Source organism: Prorops nasuta, unplaced genomic scaffold (assembly GCF_024137725.1).
Source record: "Prorops nasuta isolate Cenicafe-Biocafe unplaced genomic scaffold, Cenicafe_Pnas_1.2 PNAS00025, whole genome shotgun sequence".
NCBI lineage: Eukaryota > Metazoa > Arthropoda > Insecta > Hymenoptera > Bethylidae > Prorops > Prorops nasuta.
Window position 1 is genome coordinate 1,517,641 of NW_027116822.1, and position 18,214 is coordinate 1,535,854.

Here is an 18,214-nt window from a genome sequence, read left to right on the forward strand (position 1 = left end):
GAATCTTAGGTTAGAATTTTTATAGGAAAATATCGTAAAGTTCGATGATCCCCCCTCCTATTTCCCTAATGAGATAGTTTTATGGTGTTGCGTTAATGGGCAGATCTGGGTTATGAAAAATCAGCAGCACAGGAGGTTCTTTGTTTGCGTTTACCACCTCACACGCTCTCTTGGTATAACGGGTCCTTCGTTCCAAGACAGTTTGCACTATTTGCAGAAACGAAGCATCAATTAACGGCTCTCTTACAATCGTTTCTTTGCTCCTTGCTCTATGTTTATAATACATCTATATATAGATACTATATAGCTTCTCTTTCACTCGAGCCAGCTGGATTTTCGCGCCTATAAAATTCGAGGGCTAGAAAAAGTGGCGAGTAGAAAGCGGAAAATTGGTAATTTCGTAGAATGAAGTAGTCGGGAACGAGTGTTAATACTGCTGTATTCTTTTCCATCCTTAACGATTTCCCTCGAAAAATTATTTATATGACACGTGGATGGAAAATCTACTCCCAGACGATTATCGTCTTGGTGGAAAACCAATTGTGCATCGTGGTATGGCTGATGCGTGGTGTGACTGCGCGGAATAGCCAGTGCGCAAGCGCGGTGCAAGCGCGAACTCGTCGACCGAGCCATTTGCGTCCAGACAATCGATTGTTTCCGACGTTTCTCCGGCGCGTTAAACTCGTTTCCGGTCCGATTTATTCAAAGCCGGGCGGACGACTCTTTGCACGTTCGTTCGAAGCACGTACGAATCTCAAAAGTCGTGCGATTCTCACTCCCGATTAGCCGTTACTATCTCTTAATGCCACCTTAACGTTCCACGACCATCCCTAACAGCAGAATACCACCCAGAAACGATCCTAACCGAGTAACGTTATCTTCTTTATCACCAGAACCATAAAGCATCTCTCTCTCTCTCTCTCTCTCTCTCTCTCTTCCTCTTTCTGTCTTTCTACGAGACACATTTTCCTCCTCGATGCCTCTTCCACGAAAAACTCTGATAAAATCTTCATTACTAGCCTTGAAAATCCTGCCTCTGGTAGCCATGTTTTGTTTACAGTTAGTAAAATTGCGCGGGAACGTTCGGACAATAACCAGGCTCGAATAAATTTTTAATATTTTCACGGACTTCCCAATTCGATTTTCTCATAAATAATTCAAGTAAATTAGATCGTGTAATGAGAAACATGTTGATTATACTGCATTAAATGTGATTGAAGGATGTTTTCAATGGAATAAAAAATTGTGGATCAAGATAGCCAAATTATTTCATAATTTATAAAATCAATTTTTATCTTATATTCTTACATAAGATTTCTCTAAATTCGATTGCACGTGCGTTTTAGAGGTATTTAATAACTTTCGGGATGGAATTTTAGGTTTGGGTCGAAGTTTAATTGAATGTTAATGATTTACGAAATCCCCTGGTACCCACGCCTGTGAGAAATCTGCGAAGGTCAGAGATGCGTGCAGCTGCACCGGTTGCAATGGCTGCAACTTCACCCCACCTCTTTGCACATACGCTATCTCTCTCACCCCCCCCCCCTTTCACCAGGCATCGACGACAGTCGGAAGCCCCACCACTCCCCATAAAATCCATGGGTGTGCGTGTTTGTCTCTCGTCCCCAAGCATATAAGCTGAAAATCTTTCTCAAACAATACTATCCTCATAATTATATTAAAAGAATATATGTTTTCCTGCAAAGGACCCTCAAAAATTCAGTCCCTTCGCAATGCAAGATTTTCCAGTTTATCTCTGCACATATAATCATTCATGTTTCGCTAATTACATTATTGCACTAATTAACGGAATACCTATGAAAGTTTGCATATACGAGACTAGAGAATGTTATGATGTGTGGTATAATTTAACTAATAGCTGGGTAATTCAACGCGAAAAATTGACTTTGTTAAAAGCATGTTGATTGACAGAGTTTAGCATGGGAATAAGAACGCACGAACGATGATTAATCGTAAATTGAGAATACGACGCGGCTAATTAATGAGAATATTTGCTTGGAGAAGAATTAAGTGACGAGACGTGGAAAATGTGAAGTGAGAAAGACGAGAAAGGGAGTAGAAGTCTGGCAACAGTGGAGAGGCGTGGGACGCCTGGGGCCAGACTAGACAGCCGAGTGGGAAACACATGTGGGGTTCCCGGAGGGATTAAAACGAATACCTGGCCGATGTCAAGCATCGGTTTCGAGGCTTTTCACCCTTCGAACAACCAAACGCACAACGCGGAAATCAGAGTTTCACGCCTTCCTCATTTACATTTGACTGTAGCGGCCCTAAAATGAATTCCTGAAACCTTGAAAAATCTCTTTAAACGTTTATCGTCCTAATTAATTTTTAGAATATTTTAGTTTCAATTTGTATAAAAAAAACAATGTTTTTTTTACGATTTTTATTGTTTAATTTTATAAATGCATTGGACAGATTTTCCATGAATTCGCTCGAATAAATTCATAAATGTCTGTGGTATTATTTATTTAATTGTTATTATTATATTCTTATTAATTTGCTGTACAGCTGATTCCACTCGGACTAAGCATTGTGCTCGTATGATACTTTCATAATTTTATAATGAGAGAAAGCAGATCTCGCTGCAGAAATCTGGCAAAGCCAATCGAGGTCGAGCATCTCGCTTTTCTGCCTTAGGATGGCAGCTTAAACACCTGTGCATTATGCAGGTGCGCGTGGAAATTCCACAGATTCCACACTATGAAAATCTAATCCATCAGCAAGTCTTGACGAGTTCATTTTCCACATTGAGAAATTATTGTTGTCGCGACACAAGTGTATTAATCGTCGCAAACTAATGTTCGTGACAATGCTGCTTCTCACAATTATTCTCAAAAAATGTAACATGATTTGTTACATTCTTAACACTGCAGTACCAACTACAAAAATAAATGTAGAATATTTCTGTTGTTATTTCAAGTGTTTCGAGACAGAAATAATATATTCGTTCAAATTACGGTAGAGCCAAATATTTGGAAGGTTTCCCTAGAAAAAAGTGAAACGTGTATTAATGGTCGGATAGGTTTCTTAAGAATGGTCAAGCTTCCCTCAAAGAATATCCAGAGATTATTTCAAGTGGATAACGAGAGCCGTAGCATCACAAAAGAACGGTACAATTCCGACCTAAATAGTGCCTCGTTTTACGACTTGAAATGCATTTAAATCCTGACTCAGCTAATTCCATGCCTCATTTACTACCAGTCTGGACCCAGCCCACACCATAACTCAAGAGTTTTGGTTATATTTTTCCTGTCCCCCACCACATAAAATACCTTTGACATTTGCCACCACACCGTTTTCCCATGAAGCATCAACCTACCAAACGCATTGCAATAACTCGGCGTTATCGTAAAGCACCGATAATCGAATATTATCACGTGCCGATTGAAATTTTCTTTCGATGCAATCCTATTTTCGCCACTTTCGTGCATTCGTTTATACTTCTGTACGCTTCGGGAATGTTTCCTCGTAAAGGTGCCGGTACACAGCGCGTGAAAACACGCGCGGCGCGTCGACTGCACAGTTCCATATACGACGCACGTTTCTTTCACGTGCGGTGCGTCGATCCACGCGCACCGTTTGCCCGCACTTTAACGATTTATAAGATTCACAAAGGAGTTTCTGCAACCTCTTCACAGCCGAGAGTCATAAAAGTCTCTTGGAAATGCTAGACAAAAGCGCAGGGCGAACTGTGTTGAGAAAAAACCAAAACAAACAATCAGAGGACGAAATTCCAAGATAATCCCTATAACACTGTCCCCAAGTGCTTCGAATACGTGCATAAAAGAATTTTAGTCGGATATAACGAAAATGGTATACGCAGAAAATTATCGCTTGAAATATAAATACTGAGAACGTGTCGTGTTTGATGTTGGTCAGTTAGCAGAGATATGAATTCTTTGTTTTCCTGACATTTAGTGTTTGCTCGAGGGAGATGTTTGGGGGGAATAGGATTAAATAGAAGAAGAAGAAGAAATTGTTTACCAATTCCTTGACCCATTTATGCTCGGCGTTTTCCGATCGTGCAAGAGGTTTTGAAAGGCAGAAATATGCGAACGTAGGTAAATGGAGGGGGGAGGGGGGTACCTACATCTCTACCTGCACATTTCCGGTGATTTAAAGAGCCCGACCTGCCTCAACCGTAAAGTAGGCATCCCCTCTCTCTTTCTTCTCTCCCCCCTCGCCCCTGCAGCACCTACTTCAACCTGTACTACAGCGCGCGAGCGCGATCACATTTTTGGCCCAATGATAAACTTTAAAATTATTTGACGTAACAATCTATTTTATTGTTTATTTAAACTAAATTATTTCTCTCCATTTGTTGCGAATTTATTTTGAGTAGAAATGGTCGATAGAACAATAACAGAGAGTTTGATGGGAATATTAAACAAAAATGAATATTTACGAATTGTTTATGTTAATTCTGAGAGGGGGGGGGGGATGCAAAATTTATCTCGACAATTAATTGACGATCGTACGTGGCTCGGTAATTATAGGTTTATTGCGAGGCACACCAAGTATCCGTGTGTGGGTTCTGCAAAAAGAAAGGTAAAAAGAGAGAGGAAAGAATGAGAGAGAAAGATATATACACACAAACAAATAGAGAGAGATAGAGACCAGCTTCTCCGACTGCATATTTCTGGCCGTTTAAAGACGCGACCTGTCTCAAGCATTAAGCAACCGGCTTTTTGCAATAGCCTAGCTAGAGTTGAATGTTCACATGACGTATTACTTAATTGTTAAGAATTACAAGCGAAGATTGAGTATCTCCTTACCATTATTTAATACAGAATTTCAATAGTATCTGTTTTTCCATTGATTTCTAATTAAATTTCACCAAATTGCACAATTGGTTTGAAGTTTTTTTGGTTGATTTTTTTTAAATTCTCTTAAAAAAACAAAACATTTAATTCATATATATCTTTTTTGCTTATGGAATAATAACAATAAAATAATTACTCGATATTGATAAAGCTTTATTAAATAAATGAAATTCCATTTGATTAAAATATTTTTATTATCAGTCTATAAAATTGCTTTTCGTTGCAAAAAGCGGTTCCGAATAATCGTTTCGCTCGTCGATTAAAAAACGTGAGAGATAAATTAGTGTTGTGTATATATATCTATATATGCAGGTATAAGAAGTTTTTGTTTCAATAGCGGAGAACGTCATGCAAATAGGATTTTTCGCGCGTGCCTATGGAATGCGAAAGTGAAGTGGCTGTTCAGGGATTTTGCATTCAACGAACGTTCAGGCAGCTTCGGACACTTTATATAGAGTCGTGTGTGTGTCAATTGCGACTTCCAATGGCCTCCCCCGGAAACGTCAAGTCGAGAAAGCAACTTCCACTTGGCAAATCCGCACCGCGCGTCCAACACACATTGATCCACCTGTATCGATCGTTACGGTTTTATCTCACCTGCGTTCCACTTTAAGACCTTCCGAGATCCCCATATAACGAATTTTTTTTTTATAAACTATACAGCATTTTTTCTCCACTGTAAAATGTAAATTAACCTTTGCATTATACATCTACATTCCTGAATGATTAATGTATCAAAGAAAATCTTAAGTATCTCCTTGTGCATCGATAAGAAAGTAGAAAAATTTAGGACGAGGAATTTTTGAAACTCTGTCGGTAAGTTAGAGAAACTAAGGAGATAAATGTAACACGACTGTTTTTTTAATATTATTTTCTCATAAATTGTTGGATTCTTTTGTAATTTTCTATATGGTATCGTCGATTATTGTTTAATAAAAATATAAACTCTGCATAAATTTAAAAAACTGTCGTGGGTAAATTTTTTCCAGCGTTGGAATAACATTGTACAGAATTTTACAATTGCCAATTGATCGAAAAAAGTTCTCTAAAAATTTGGGTAAAATCGATCGAGTATATCTCGAATCATATTTTGTTCGTGCTCGAAATTTTGTATTTTGTGAAAAACGCGTTTGAAGTTTCTAGTAGCTTCCCAATTGAATTCACGCTAGAGTTACATGCATAGTCTGTAACTTCAAAAGTGGCCAAATTGCACAAAAAAATTTAAAACGCATTTAAAATGAAAAAGAAAGGAAGTTTTTTTTTCGATTTACATATATTTCCCCTTTAAGCAATCATTAAGAGGTTCTTCTCGAGTTTTAGGGAGATTCACTTCGGGGTGGAACGCTGGATGAGTCATTCTCGTGACCAATTATGGTGTTGGCGATCTCCTAGTCAGATAAGCCACGCCTAGTTTTCCCGCGGCTCCCTCTTGCCCTCGGCTCGCTTACCAAAGGCCCTGCTAACAAACTGGACCCGCTCAATCGCAATTGGCCGTTTGAACTTGACTAATCTTCCTGCCGGATGTTGCTTTCGAAAGCCTACTGCATACTCTAGCCGACCGACGCGGGAATGCTCGCTGGGATTTCAACATTCCTCACTGGGATACGAGCTATATATATATATATACATCGAAATTTACCGTACCATCGAAAAATTTCATTGGTCCAGCCGTTTCCAAAACCAATTCCAAAATTTATCAACCCTTCCAATGATCAAACATCGAAATTCGATGAAAAAACTGATTAAAATAGTAATTTTTCTAAAATTCCCTGTTTTACCGACCGAGTTGAAGTTGAAGATCCCCTTAAGAGTCGCATTTTAGCGATTTTTTCGACTCCAGCACGTGGTTTGTTTATCCAGGAATCGGAAGACTGCTTATCTAGGTAAGAGGGAGTACCGAGAGATCGCCTTAAGACTCGTCAGGTGCAAAATTTCTCTGGCGTCTCGCGAGACAGTGAGTCATCCGGCTTTTACCGTCTCACCACAAGCGACACTGACGTGTAACGGGATCGATAATAAGATATCGTCTTGCACACGTTTTGCACGCGTGCTTTGCTGGATCGGTAGCCTCTCCAACGCATGATTGCACCCTGAATTATTCAATGCTCGAGATTAAACGTATGTTACCGATCTTCGCCATTGCAAGAAAATCTTTTGCAATCTATCCCGACCAACTCTCTCGTTAGTATCGTTGGCGAATGAAAAGTTGACAAGACTCGAGATAAATAACATCGGAATGCGAAAAGTTATCACTGCTCTATTAAGCGTACTTCATCTCTCTAAGAAAATGTTTGCATCGCTTATTTTCGAGCTTATCCAACGCTTTGCATAATAATTTAGCGATAGGGTATTTATGGGCAGGCTGGAATGCGTGCGATATCTGTTCTTGGATGAGATACTTCGAACATTTGAGTCGAGGATCAAATTAATGTTTTTGGTAAGTAACCCGGATCGATATTCGTTAAACTAAACGGAAATTGATAATTGGACATTTTCGTTCATCTTCCTTTGCGATTCAACCAAGATAATCACTTTGTAATTAAATATAGAACAAACAGTTGATCGCAGTCATGATAATTCCACTCTTATATCGATGCTTATTAATTCAATCGAATTTGTGCGTTTTTACCGACCGAAATAGATTGGTCGGTAAAATAGATTTGCTTCGATATCCACTTAATAGTTTTTTTTTAGTTTATATCCATTGATATCGTTTAATAAACTCGTTTGTTGCGTTTAAGTTTGATTATTATTAAGAGGTTTCTCATTTTTATTGTTTTTTATGGTTTTTGCGAAAAAAGTGAGAGTTAAGAGTGGAGTTTTATACTTTTAATTGGTTATCGACTGAGAATGTACTCGAGGCTTTAGTTTTATGGTTAAAATGCAAAGAGAGACTACGTGGAATTGATTGTTTATCTTTATGAAAGCTTGTGGAGAACTCAGTGGTAATATATTCCGGTACCGTGAAACAATCGATACTTATCGAACCTCCAACCGGAAGCCCAATCTACCAGCTTTTGTTACGTCAAGTTTATGGACGATCCTTGTACCATTATTTCACAATTAGTCTGCTTTTACGTCTCGACTAATTATCTCAAACGTTTGGCTTCTTCCATCATCGTCTCGAATGATTATAAATATTTTATACAAATAAGATTTTTTTATTTATCAACTTACATAAGAAAGGTGAAATCTTTTAAAGATCAATTTAAAATAATAAGCTTTACAAATCTATGGATTACGATGAATTTCCTACCTTACAAGAAGTTTATGCATTATTACTCAACCAACAAACCACCTGAAGTGTTTCACCTCCATCGTCTCATTTCTACTGATTCTAAATAATTTATAAAAAATAAATAAATAATTGTACTCGTATACCTAATAGCTATGAGAAAGTTAAACCAAAAGGGCAAATTTTATAAATCAATTTAAAATAATGATTTCTTGGTTATAGCAAGGTTATACATTATTACTCGACTCAATAATCACACCATAAGATTCACCCTTCCAAAATCCTCACGATTAATTCACAATAATTCCTATAAAAACTATTTTTATTTACAAGATAATTACACCACGAGGGTGAATTTTACAGATTCATGGGAAATGATGAATTTTCATGATATATTATTGCATCGAAGGGTCACATTGTTCATGTAAATTAGATCAGGGAACATGAACGGTGTTGAAGTAGCGATATCGCGAATTCGAAAGTAATTTTCTCGCGTGGGCAGAGAGCTGGAAATAAAATGGTGAAGGGTGCAACGAGCTAGGGCGTATGGGGGTGCGAGAGGGCGGCAGAGTACCGAAATAGTCTTGGAACGCTGGAGTTAGCGTGCGTTGTACGAGTACCGACTCTCGAAACAAAGGAAACAGAAGGATTATTTCGATAAATCCAGAAATATCCTGAAACTCGATAAATCTCTCCAAGACTGTGCATCAAGCCAACGAGTGAGTAAGAACGATTTGCCAGAGCCAATAAAACCAGGGAATGCTATCGAGAGACGTTTTTCAGTTTCTGCAACAATAAATTCATTCAGCAAAGATAATTTTATGAGAATTTTTTTTATCACCCATACTTTATAGCTCCAAAGTAATACAGTGGAAAACAGATTACTCAAGCAAGGGAATTCATACTCTTGAATATAGCTGCACTAGTATTTTATATACTTGAATGAACACCATTCACTTCTTCTCTCTTTTACAAAATTTTCATTCAGTGTAAACAGTGTTATACAGGGTGTACAAGTTTTTCTCTCTCAATTTTCTCGCTACATTAGGCTACAAATTCATTAATCTTGCTAAATACGAGAGACACACATTTTTGCATATGACCTTTTGCAAACGCGTATGAATAATATATTCTGTGCAAGGTCTTATGCAAAAAATTCTTTTTTCTTATCTTATTGAGGAGAAATGATAAAATACTGAATTTTGTTGATTATTTCTAACGTCCTTGAGCTGTTATATCCTGTATCGTGTGCCTTCTATATATATTGAGTAAAAAATGTGAAAATTAGTGTTGGAAAATTTAATTAGAATGCAATATATAGAAATAACTCCAAAATGGTTTGGTAAATAATAGTGAGTGCAGGAAGAAAATGAAACTAGGAACTTTTCAAGCTCTTGAGTTTTTGCAGAGTTTAATGGCAGAGTTGAATCTGGTTAAGATGAGGGAAAATAACGGTGAGAGATGATTTCTTGTAGGGAGAGTGATGAAAGGGGAGGAGGGGGCAATTGGCTGTATTGGCTGGAACGCGACAAATCGGCGTGTTTAACTTATCCATTTATCAACGTGGCTTGTGCTGCGAAGGAAAAGAGAACGAGTGGCGAACAGGCTTGGCTCGTTCGTCGAGGAAGGAGAGCAGAAAAATAGGGAGAGAAGGAAGAGTAAAGCGAAGAAGAAGAGGCTGCTCAGTTTTGATTGGCCAAGTTCAGCCTTCTAGTTTCGTATTTAACCCCTCAAACTCCTCGTTTCCCATCTTGCTTCTGTTGGACTTCTCTCTCTCTCTCTCTCTCTCTCTCTATCTTTGTGTGTGTTTACTTTATTTATCCCCACCCAGTTGCTCTTAAAACATCCCTCCCATTTATCCCCTTAACACCCTTGTACATCCAATCTAGCTTCTCTTTATTTCTATTCTTGTATTTAGCAAGAATTTCGCCTTTTAATTTTAATTAAGGAAAAAGAGTCTGGAATACCTTTAATTGGTCAAACAGAATTATTCAGGCTTCTAGTTTCTGTACTTAACCCTTCATTTCCATCCATTTCCCATCGAGCTACTCTTCCAATACTCCCCCCCCCCCCCCTGGTACCACTTTGCTCTATGCTTTATTTACCCCCTCCAGTTCTCCTTTAATCCCTTCTGCCCTTTACCATCTTCATAATCTCTCCCCTCTCCTTCTTTTTATCTCAATAATAATAACACCTGATTAATTTTAATCAGTCGCAAGAAGAATAAAAAAAGACTCGTTCGTTTCTAAAAAAAACTTACTGTGTAATCCCTCACTCTCCTTACTTCCCACCTTTTTTTCTTAGCATTCTCTTACCCCCTATAAATCCCTGTTTCACCCTTTCCCTTTATCTTCCTCGTATCTTTATACTCCCCCCTCCATCTCGCCTTCTATTTTTATCTCAACACGACCATCCTTCAACACACTCAACATTCGAACATAATAATTCCACTCTATTAATGTTAATTAGTCTAGACCTCCGTCCAGAAACACACTTTCAATCGTACAAAATTTCCTGTTTCCTCCTCCACTAAAAAAATATTTTCAAAATCCTCGTCAAATTTGTCCTCGATAAAATTGCTCACCCAACCTGTGCAATTTTTCTCTGAATTATTTCACGCAGAATGAATCATGCTAAAATTCTTGAATTTATTACTATAGCATACACGAGACCTCTATATTTGCTAAAAAATTTATCACGAGGAGAATCTTTGTAGTTTCGATTATTGACTTTTTGGTTCAATGAATCAAACGCGAGAAATTTCAAAATGTTTTTACTCGAGCCAGAGTAAAACGGGACGATGTGATTTATGACCACGCAATATTAACGTTGGCCACTGTGTATAGCAGCTTCGAGATGCATACCGGTGGAATGTGTTCAATTTATCCATGGTCAACGCCGATCTTAATTAATTAATCTAGCAATTGAAGCTCATTACCTCTTATCTTATCGCGACGGGACGCTGATATTTCTCAGACGAGAAATTCGGTGAGCCAGTACCGAGAGTTCGTTGCACTTCGTGGAATCAAAGAATGGGAAAACTTTGCTTCTTGCATTTCTTCAGCCCCCCCCCCCCTCCCCCCACTCTTTCAATCTCGTTCTATGCCCCCCTCCCCCCTTCTACCGTGCTGTTTGTAATCGTCGCACTCGCTGATTTATGGCTAAGTCGATCCAGCAACGTCACTAAAAAGAGAAATGCCAAGTTTCAAATCATTCGCCAGATGTATCTCCGATATATTTTGCACTCTTTGATTTTTTCCTTCATTTAGAAAATTGCCAAGGTCTAGTTGTAAAATTGAAGAAAGTTTCTCTCCCATGCTTTGTTACTGTAAAATTTATTTAGAGGCTTTCTTTTCGACCAGCCACAAATGAGATTTGTATAGGAGAATGTCTAATCTCGAGAATCTGCTATTCACGTTGAATAATTATCTCAGTTGTGTTCACATTCATACTTTAGATTGAATCATCAGGTATTTTGTAAAATATAATTTTGTATATTCGGCACAAATGATTTTTTTCTTTTTATATTTATCTCTAATAATGCTTTGACTATACCAAGAATTTCCGAATAAACGCAACAAGCTCGTGTTTACCGGAGATATTAATACGAGTAAACCCACAGAATTCGTGTGTCCTCGATGACCTTTGGCTCGAGTCTTTCACTCTTCTGTTCTCGACTTCGTTTTCTTCTCTTTTTTTACTCATCCCTGCTCAGTTTTTTCTCTCCCCATTTCGTTTCGCTTCGGTTTCATCGCGACGACGACGCTATAGGCTTTACTTTATTTACGTTTTTTCCAACCAGCGAGCTGTGGACAATAATGTGCCGTTCACCGTACCGAACCAGATAACCCGCTGACCCAAAGTAACAGGCAGAATAAATCACCAGGGATCGCTTTTATTTTCATCCAGATATACTATTGCTTTACTTTATATTTATTTCCAAGATTTTTATTCATAAACGAGAAAACCCTTTTTCTTAAGTTTCTTCCTTAAGAAATAATTGAAAACACTAATGGATGAATTTTTTATCGCAACGTGTTAATTATGTGATATAACATTGATTTATTTATTAAACTATTACAACTGTTACTCGCCCTGAATTTTGTTATCAACAATTATGTTACAAAATAGAATAAAACTAAATTTAATTAACTTATAGCTAAAAAATGATAATAGAGAGCGAAGAAATATCTTTTGAATTTGTTTAAAAATTAATTAGTTTTATTTTCTCGTATTTTAGGTTAATTGCAGAAATTGAGATAACAAAAATATTATTAATGATAATAAAAATTCAAAATTGTTTGAATGGAAGGGTTTTGTGTTCATTCAGGGATTAATTGGGATATCGAAAATGCTAGGAAAGCTTCTGAGAAAAGCCAGCGATAATTTTCGTTAGGCCTCCTGATAAGGGGTGGGGTCTATTTCTCAAGAGCATTCAAAGGGTCATCGAGACTCGAGTGTCTCATGAAATACGATAACCAAGGATGATGGAAAGCAAGAAAACTAAATAAGAAAGTGGCATGGAAATTGTGTAAGAAAAATTCCGCTTAAACGTGAAATTCCTTCGTTAATATAATATTACTTCATAAAGTTTTGTCGTAAAATAAATTGGTTCTTGCGATGAAAATAAATAAAATAAGTTGAAATTGACTCGTGAGAATGGAGTTTTTCAGTAAGTTTTATTTGTTGGATAAAAATTAACTTTAAGTATATATTTTTAAAGGTTCGGTGAGTTTGAGAAATTGATTGGAATTGGTCGCGGTGATTGGCCTACCTCAACGTGAACTTTCACGACGTGTATGGATGCTCGATGATTCACATTGGGTCCTCGCTCGTCGTGCAAGAAGACGCTTGCCTACGGCTCGGCTCTTATGCGAGAATTCTTGGTAGCAACTATAAACACGAGTCTCAAGAGAGGATTTCTTATTTCTGCTTTTTTCATTGTAATTTTAAGGACCTACAGTGATGTTTATATAAACACAATATTATCAATAAGCAAATTCCCATAATCGTTCATAAACATCAAATAGACTCTTTTAAACCTTAGCTTTTTTGTATTCAAACATTGTTCTTTATTTCTTCTTTGTTTGGTGGTATTTACAGAGGTTCGCAACTAAAATAAACAAATCAATTCCCAGTAACCTCAATAAGCTTTGAGAGGATTCCAATGAAACTTACACACTTTCTCTATTCGATAACTTATTATTTTCGAGATTTGTTTTGAATGAACAATTTAATTTTTTTCGTCATTCGATCGATCGTGTTTACAATGATTTTTATTGTGTTTACATTTCGTACAATGATTTCACTGCTAACAGGCTTATAGATGAATCGTCTGTCAGGCAGCAGTCTGTACTGTCTTTGAGTTTGGCGAAAGGCCAAATTTTTATTTGTACGCTTTAACGTGTCGATCCTCGCTAGCCTCTCACCAAAACATAATGGGACCACAGCGAAGTGGCTATTAATCAAAGAAACCCTGTTCTCTTTCTTGTACTCCGGTACGTGGTGCCTCAACTATCAACGAATACAAAATAATTTTCCAATCATTTTTTTCCTATCTTATAACTATTTCTTCAAATAAATCTCCAGTAGCAAAATTTGTCGTGTGACGTCACTGGTACCAGTTTTGCCACTTCAGGATACATTTATTTAAGACTCAGAATTTTACCTTATAAATTCTAATGATAAGAAGCAAGCATAATTTTCAAACACAATAAAAATACCGAAGAAGTTTTTGCAAATTAAAGAAGTCAAGATTAATGATAAGAAAAGCTATTATTACTATTATTATCCTTCTTGGACTCGAGGTGGGGGTATGCAGAGTTAGACGGTGCAAAAACGTGTTAATTGCTTATCTTATTAAGCAGTGTACAGCAAAATACGAGACAAAGGAGTGTCGGATAACGCGTATACAGAATAGACTCAGCGTTTATTTTGCTATCTCGAAAATCCAGCGAGAACAATGGAGCACCTACGTCCTACTGTGTAAAATCAAATTCCTAAAACTCTCGATTATACCTGAAAGATTCCACGTTTCTTCCTCGCCATGCATGTACAGTCCACGCGAAAAAATACGTCTCGTGGGAGCTATATTGTATCGCAAGAAGAAAAAACTATTCAAACAAACGAACAACGACTCACGATTAAACTCACGTATGCATAGTGACATTTTCAATAACTTTGAATACCAGAAATAAAAAATATTTTAAAAAATCAATAAGTAATTACTTAAATGTATCAATGACGTAAGAACTATTAAGAGATTAAGAGGATATAAATGCGAGGTCAAAAATGAGGAATAAGTAAGATTACTCCAGAATCATAGTTGGTATTTAAGGGTAGAGTTGGGGAAATAGAGCATAAGAGTGAATAATAGAGGAAAAAGGGAGAAATAAAGAAAAAGAAGAAGAGACACCAACATTTGGAGCGAGAGAGACAGAGGAGAGTTCATGTGCAAAGTAAGATACAGAAATAGGAGGGGGAGGGGGTCGTAGCTAATAACTAGAGCAAACTAAAGAGTAAGGGAGACCAACGTATAGAGTAAGAAATATATATATATATGTAAAGAGAGAGAGAGAGAGAGAGTAGGGAAGGTCTGCCGTGATTTTGGGGTTGCTGTGGTGGTCGTTGGCTCGTAGGCGACTCGACGGTGCCGGGTATTGATCGCCGGGATGCTGCCGAAGTCGCTGGCTGCTGGCTGCCGGCACACGGCACCTCGTGTAAACCAACTGGCACCGGCCGGCTTTCTTTCTGCCCAAGCGCCAAATCCCCTCCCCGACTCATTTTCTTCCTCACTCTTTTCGCCTCTCTCCCCCTTACAACCATTTCCACCCTTGTTTTACAATTCACCTATACTCCCCTATTTGCAATAGGAAAACCGATTTTTTTCTCTGTGACTTATCAGCATTCTTAAGGATTTTCACAAATTTTCCTGAATTTTACGGTACTTTTCATTGGTTTTTGTTGGCAGAATTTTTTACTCTCTTGTCTTTTATTCTCTGCCACTCTCATCCTCTTTTTGCTAATCGTTGATTTTCATCGGGTTACTAGGGATCTTGTGGTTCTTTTGTTTATTATACTGATTTTGCCCTTTTGAAAAATTGTTAAAATTTGTACAGATATTAAAGGATTTCTTCGTTGTCGGTTTTTATGTTTCAGAGATTTTTTGTAGAATATTTTTCGCTAATTTTACTAACATTTTTCAAATTGGTATTACAGTCCATCCCCTTTAAATAGCGAAAAAAAAGATCACCACTCTGAACCTCGTTATTCATAAAGATATTCAAAGACTTGGCTATTTTTTGTCTCTCTACGAATTTTTACAACTGCAGAGAATACGGTGGCACCGATACCAAGAGCTAAAGTGCTTATGCCTAGCCAGTAGTAGGAAAAAGGGGTGCAGGGGGTTGGGGAGCGGTTGCTACGCGACAAAATCTGCTACACAATCTCGCACAAAATTTTCCCTGTTTGCACATGGTAGAAACATGAATGTGATAGTGTATAAACACAAAAGCTGTAAATTTTAGCGATAATTTGCAAAGATCAATATTTTATCTCGATGTATGTGTGTGTGTGTCTGGAAATTAACACGTTGAAACGAAGAAAATACATTAGGTTGATCCAATGGAATATATTTTATTCGCAATTAATGCGTTGAATTAGCTGGAATATTATTAATTTTCTATTTTACTGTTGTTAATGTAGGTGTCTGTGTGTGCGTACGTGTAGGTGTGGCAGTGTGGGGGAAGAGGGAGGAGGCGGTTGCCAAGCGACGGAAGCTGCCAGAGTTCATCGGCCTCGGTACTTTCCCCTCCCCCATTTCACCCACCCCTCACCAACCCCTCACTCGCCATCCAGCCAGGCCAGTCAACCAACCAAGCCCCCCTCCTCCCCCCCCTCCCCCCCCCCCCGCCTTAAACCAGCTCACCGATACTCCATTACATCAATTGTGTTACATACACTCCTCTATCTATCCTTCCTTCAATAAACTCTTCTTCTTTATATCGCACAAACACTAACATCCATCTGAAATTGTATTCTATACATAAAAACGTTAATACATTTAATTATTCCCTTTTGATGCTGTCCACTTGGGTATTCCAATGATACTTTCACATTTTTCTACAGTCTTTTCACAAGGAAAAGATTTAAATTTAATTCAAATATATTTTCTAAGGGTGCAATGTTATTAGAGGGTCGCTCGTCTGTTAAATGGAAAATTCCATGTTATTTTTATGTCGGAATATGGCTCATTCGTGGGATGGTTCATTAGTTAGTGTGGCACATTGAAACCGTTGGAGAGTGGCCCCTCGGTCATTTACTTGGCTGGAAGGGATGGTGGTGGTAGGGGGAGACCCGGTGTATGTTACGTCATCGGTAATCGGTGATACGATGCACTAGATTTTGCTCGGATAATGTGGGTTTGCAGGATGGGGTATTTAAAGCTTCAACCTTAATTCGACTACTCTGGTAGAAAGGATCACTCCACTTATCAAACTTGCACCGCAAATTATCTACTCGCCGTTCTCTTTATATCAGACTCTTAATTTCACTTTAAATTTCCTGTCCCTCCCTTACGAAAAATTATTCTCGATTCTTGAAAAAAAATATTCAATAACTGCAGGAGGCAATAAACTGTACGCAAGTGTTTCTCCATATTTTTCACGAGCAGTATACAGGAAAGATTAAAAACCTATCAAAGAATGGAATAAACTCTTAATTTCGCATTAAATGCTCTGTTTGTGCCTTGGCAAAAATTATTCTCAGCTCTCGAAGAAGAAAATTAATTATTAGATTGTAACATAAATCTTATAAATAGGACGCTTCGTAGTTTATTGGTCGATAGCCAAGAGCAACTATAAATTATATTCTTCCTGATGCACTTTTCAATATTCTTGGCGAAAAGTACAGGAGGAGTAAGAAAGTGTAAAAAAAATTATGAGAAGCTTGTGGAGAAGCAATTTTAATAAGAGAAAATTGTCTTTGCAGAATGTGGACCACAAGATGAAGTTTCGTTCGAAGAAGGGTCAGCTTCCGTTTGTAGAGCTGAACGGCGAGGAGATTGCTGATAGCACGATCATTCTGCGAGAACTTAGTCAGAAGTTCAACAAAAATCTAGACGCAGGACTTACGCCAGAACAGCGCAGCATTTCTCATGCGATGATATCGATGATCGAGAATCATCTAGTGTGGGTCGTAGCGTGCTGGCGCACGAAAAACCTTGACCTCGTCCTGAAGGGCTACAAGCTCAATCTGCAACACGCACTGGGAACTCGAATCCCCAACGGTATCCTCAACTTCTTCTTCAAGTTTACCTATGGGCGCAAGGTAAGCCTGGGACTTCTATTATTAAACCATCATCTTCTTACATTGGTGTAGCATGCAACATTGATCAATGTTAATTCCATCTCGAAGCTCACTTTGATCGTGTCATTTCTTCCATTTTACTCTGTAAACGTAAGCCAAATATTTGTAAAACTTTAATAAATTCATTGAGAATCACTGAATCAATTTCATTCGTCTCATTGGTTGAGCATTAAGTGCAAGAAATTCATTCGTGTGAAGTAATCATGTTGAGAAAGGGGGGTTTGATTTGACTAATAAATATTAACACGGCTTGAAGCTGCACGTATTGAATTGAATTAATGGCATTAGAGCTTTAAGGGATAAATGTGCATAGCAGAAACACTATTATGGTATAAAAGGAATTAGAATTGTAGAATGAAACGTGGTGGTCATCTGTAGTGAGATCTAGTTGGATTGGTTACAGGGTGCGAGAAAGGTCAAGGCTCAAGGTATGGGAGTCCACACTCCGGAGGAAGTTGCCCAGTTTGGTTACACTGACCTCAAAGTTCTCTCTGATATGCTAGCTGACAAACCATTCTTCTTTGGGGATGAACCAACTCAGGTAAGATTGTTTCAATAATATAAATAAGCTTTGGTAGAAAAGCATTCTTGATATTTTGCAGTTTTGGGTAATAAAAGAGATAACAATTTATTTATTATTGTATATTTTCCTTAATTATATTGAATTAAAAGGTAAATGTAACACAGGGCCTTTGAAACATTCCATTTCCAAATGTGAAGAGTATTTGTATCTTTTTTCTCTGTTGAATCCAAATTGAAATTAAAA

At 37.7% G+C, this 18,214-nt stretch overlaps 1 protein-coding gene across 2 annotated transcripts in view; it reads left to right on the forward strand.

Annotated features, from left to right (window-relative positions):
* The window catches only part of fax (failed axon connections), a 28,859-nt gene that overhangs the window by 7,240 nt on the left and 3,405 nt on the right, over positions 1 to 18,214 (forward strand). Inside the window, exons 2-3 of one of the 2 annotated variants that reach the window (XM_066741682.1) lie at positions 17,071 to 17,409; positions 17,837 to 17,989. In XM_066741682.1, the coding sequence (XP_066597779.1) occupies positions 17,071 to 17,409; positions 17,837 to 17,989 (492 nt within the window). The remainder of the gene's footprint in view (positions 1 to 17,070; positions 17,410 to 17,836; positions 17,990 to 18,214) is intronic. The other variant, XM_066741683.1, reaches the window with a different exon arrangement.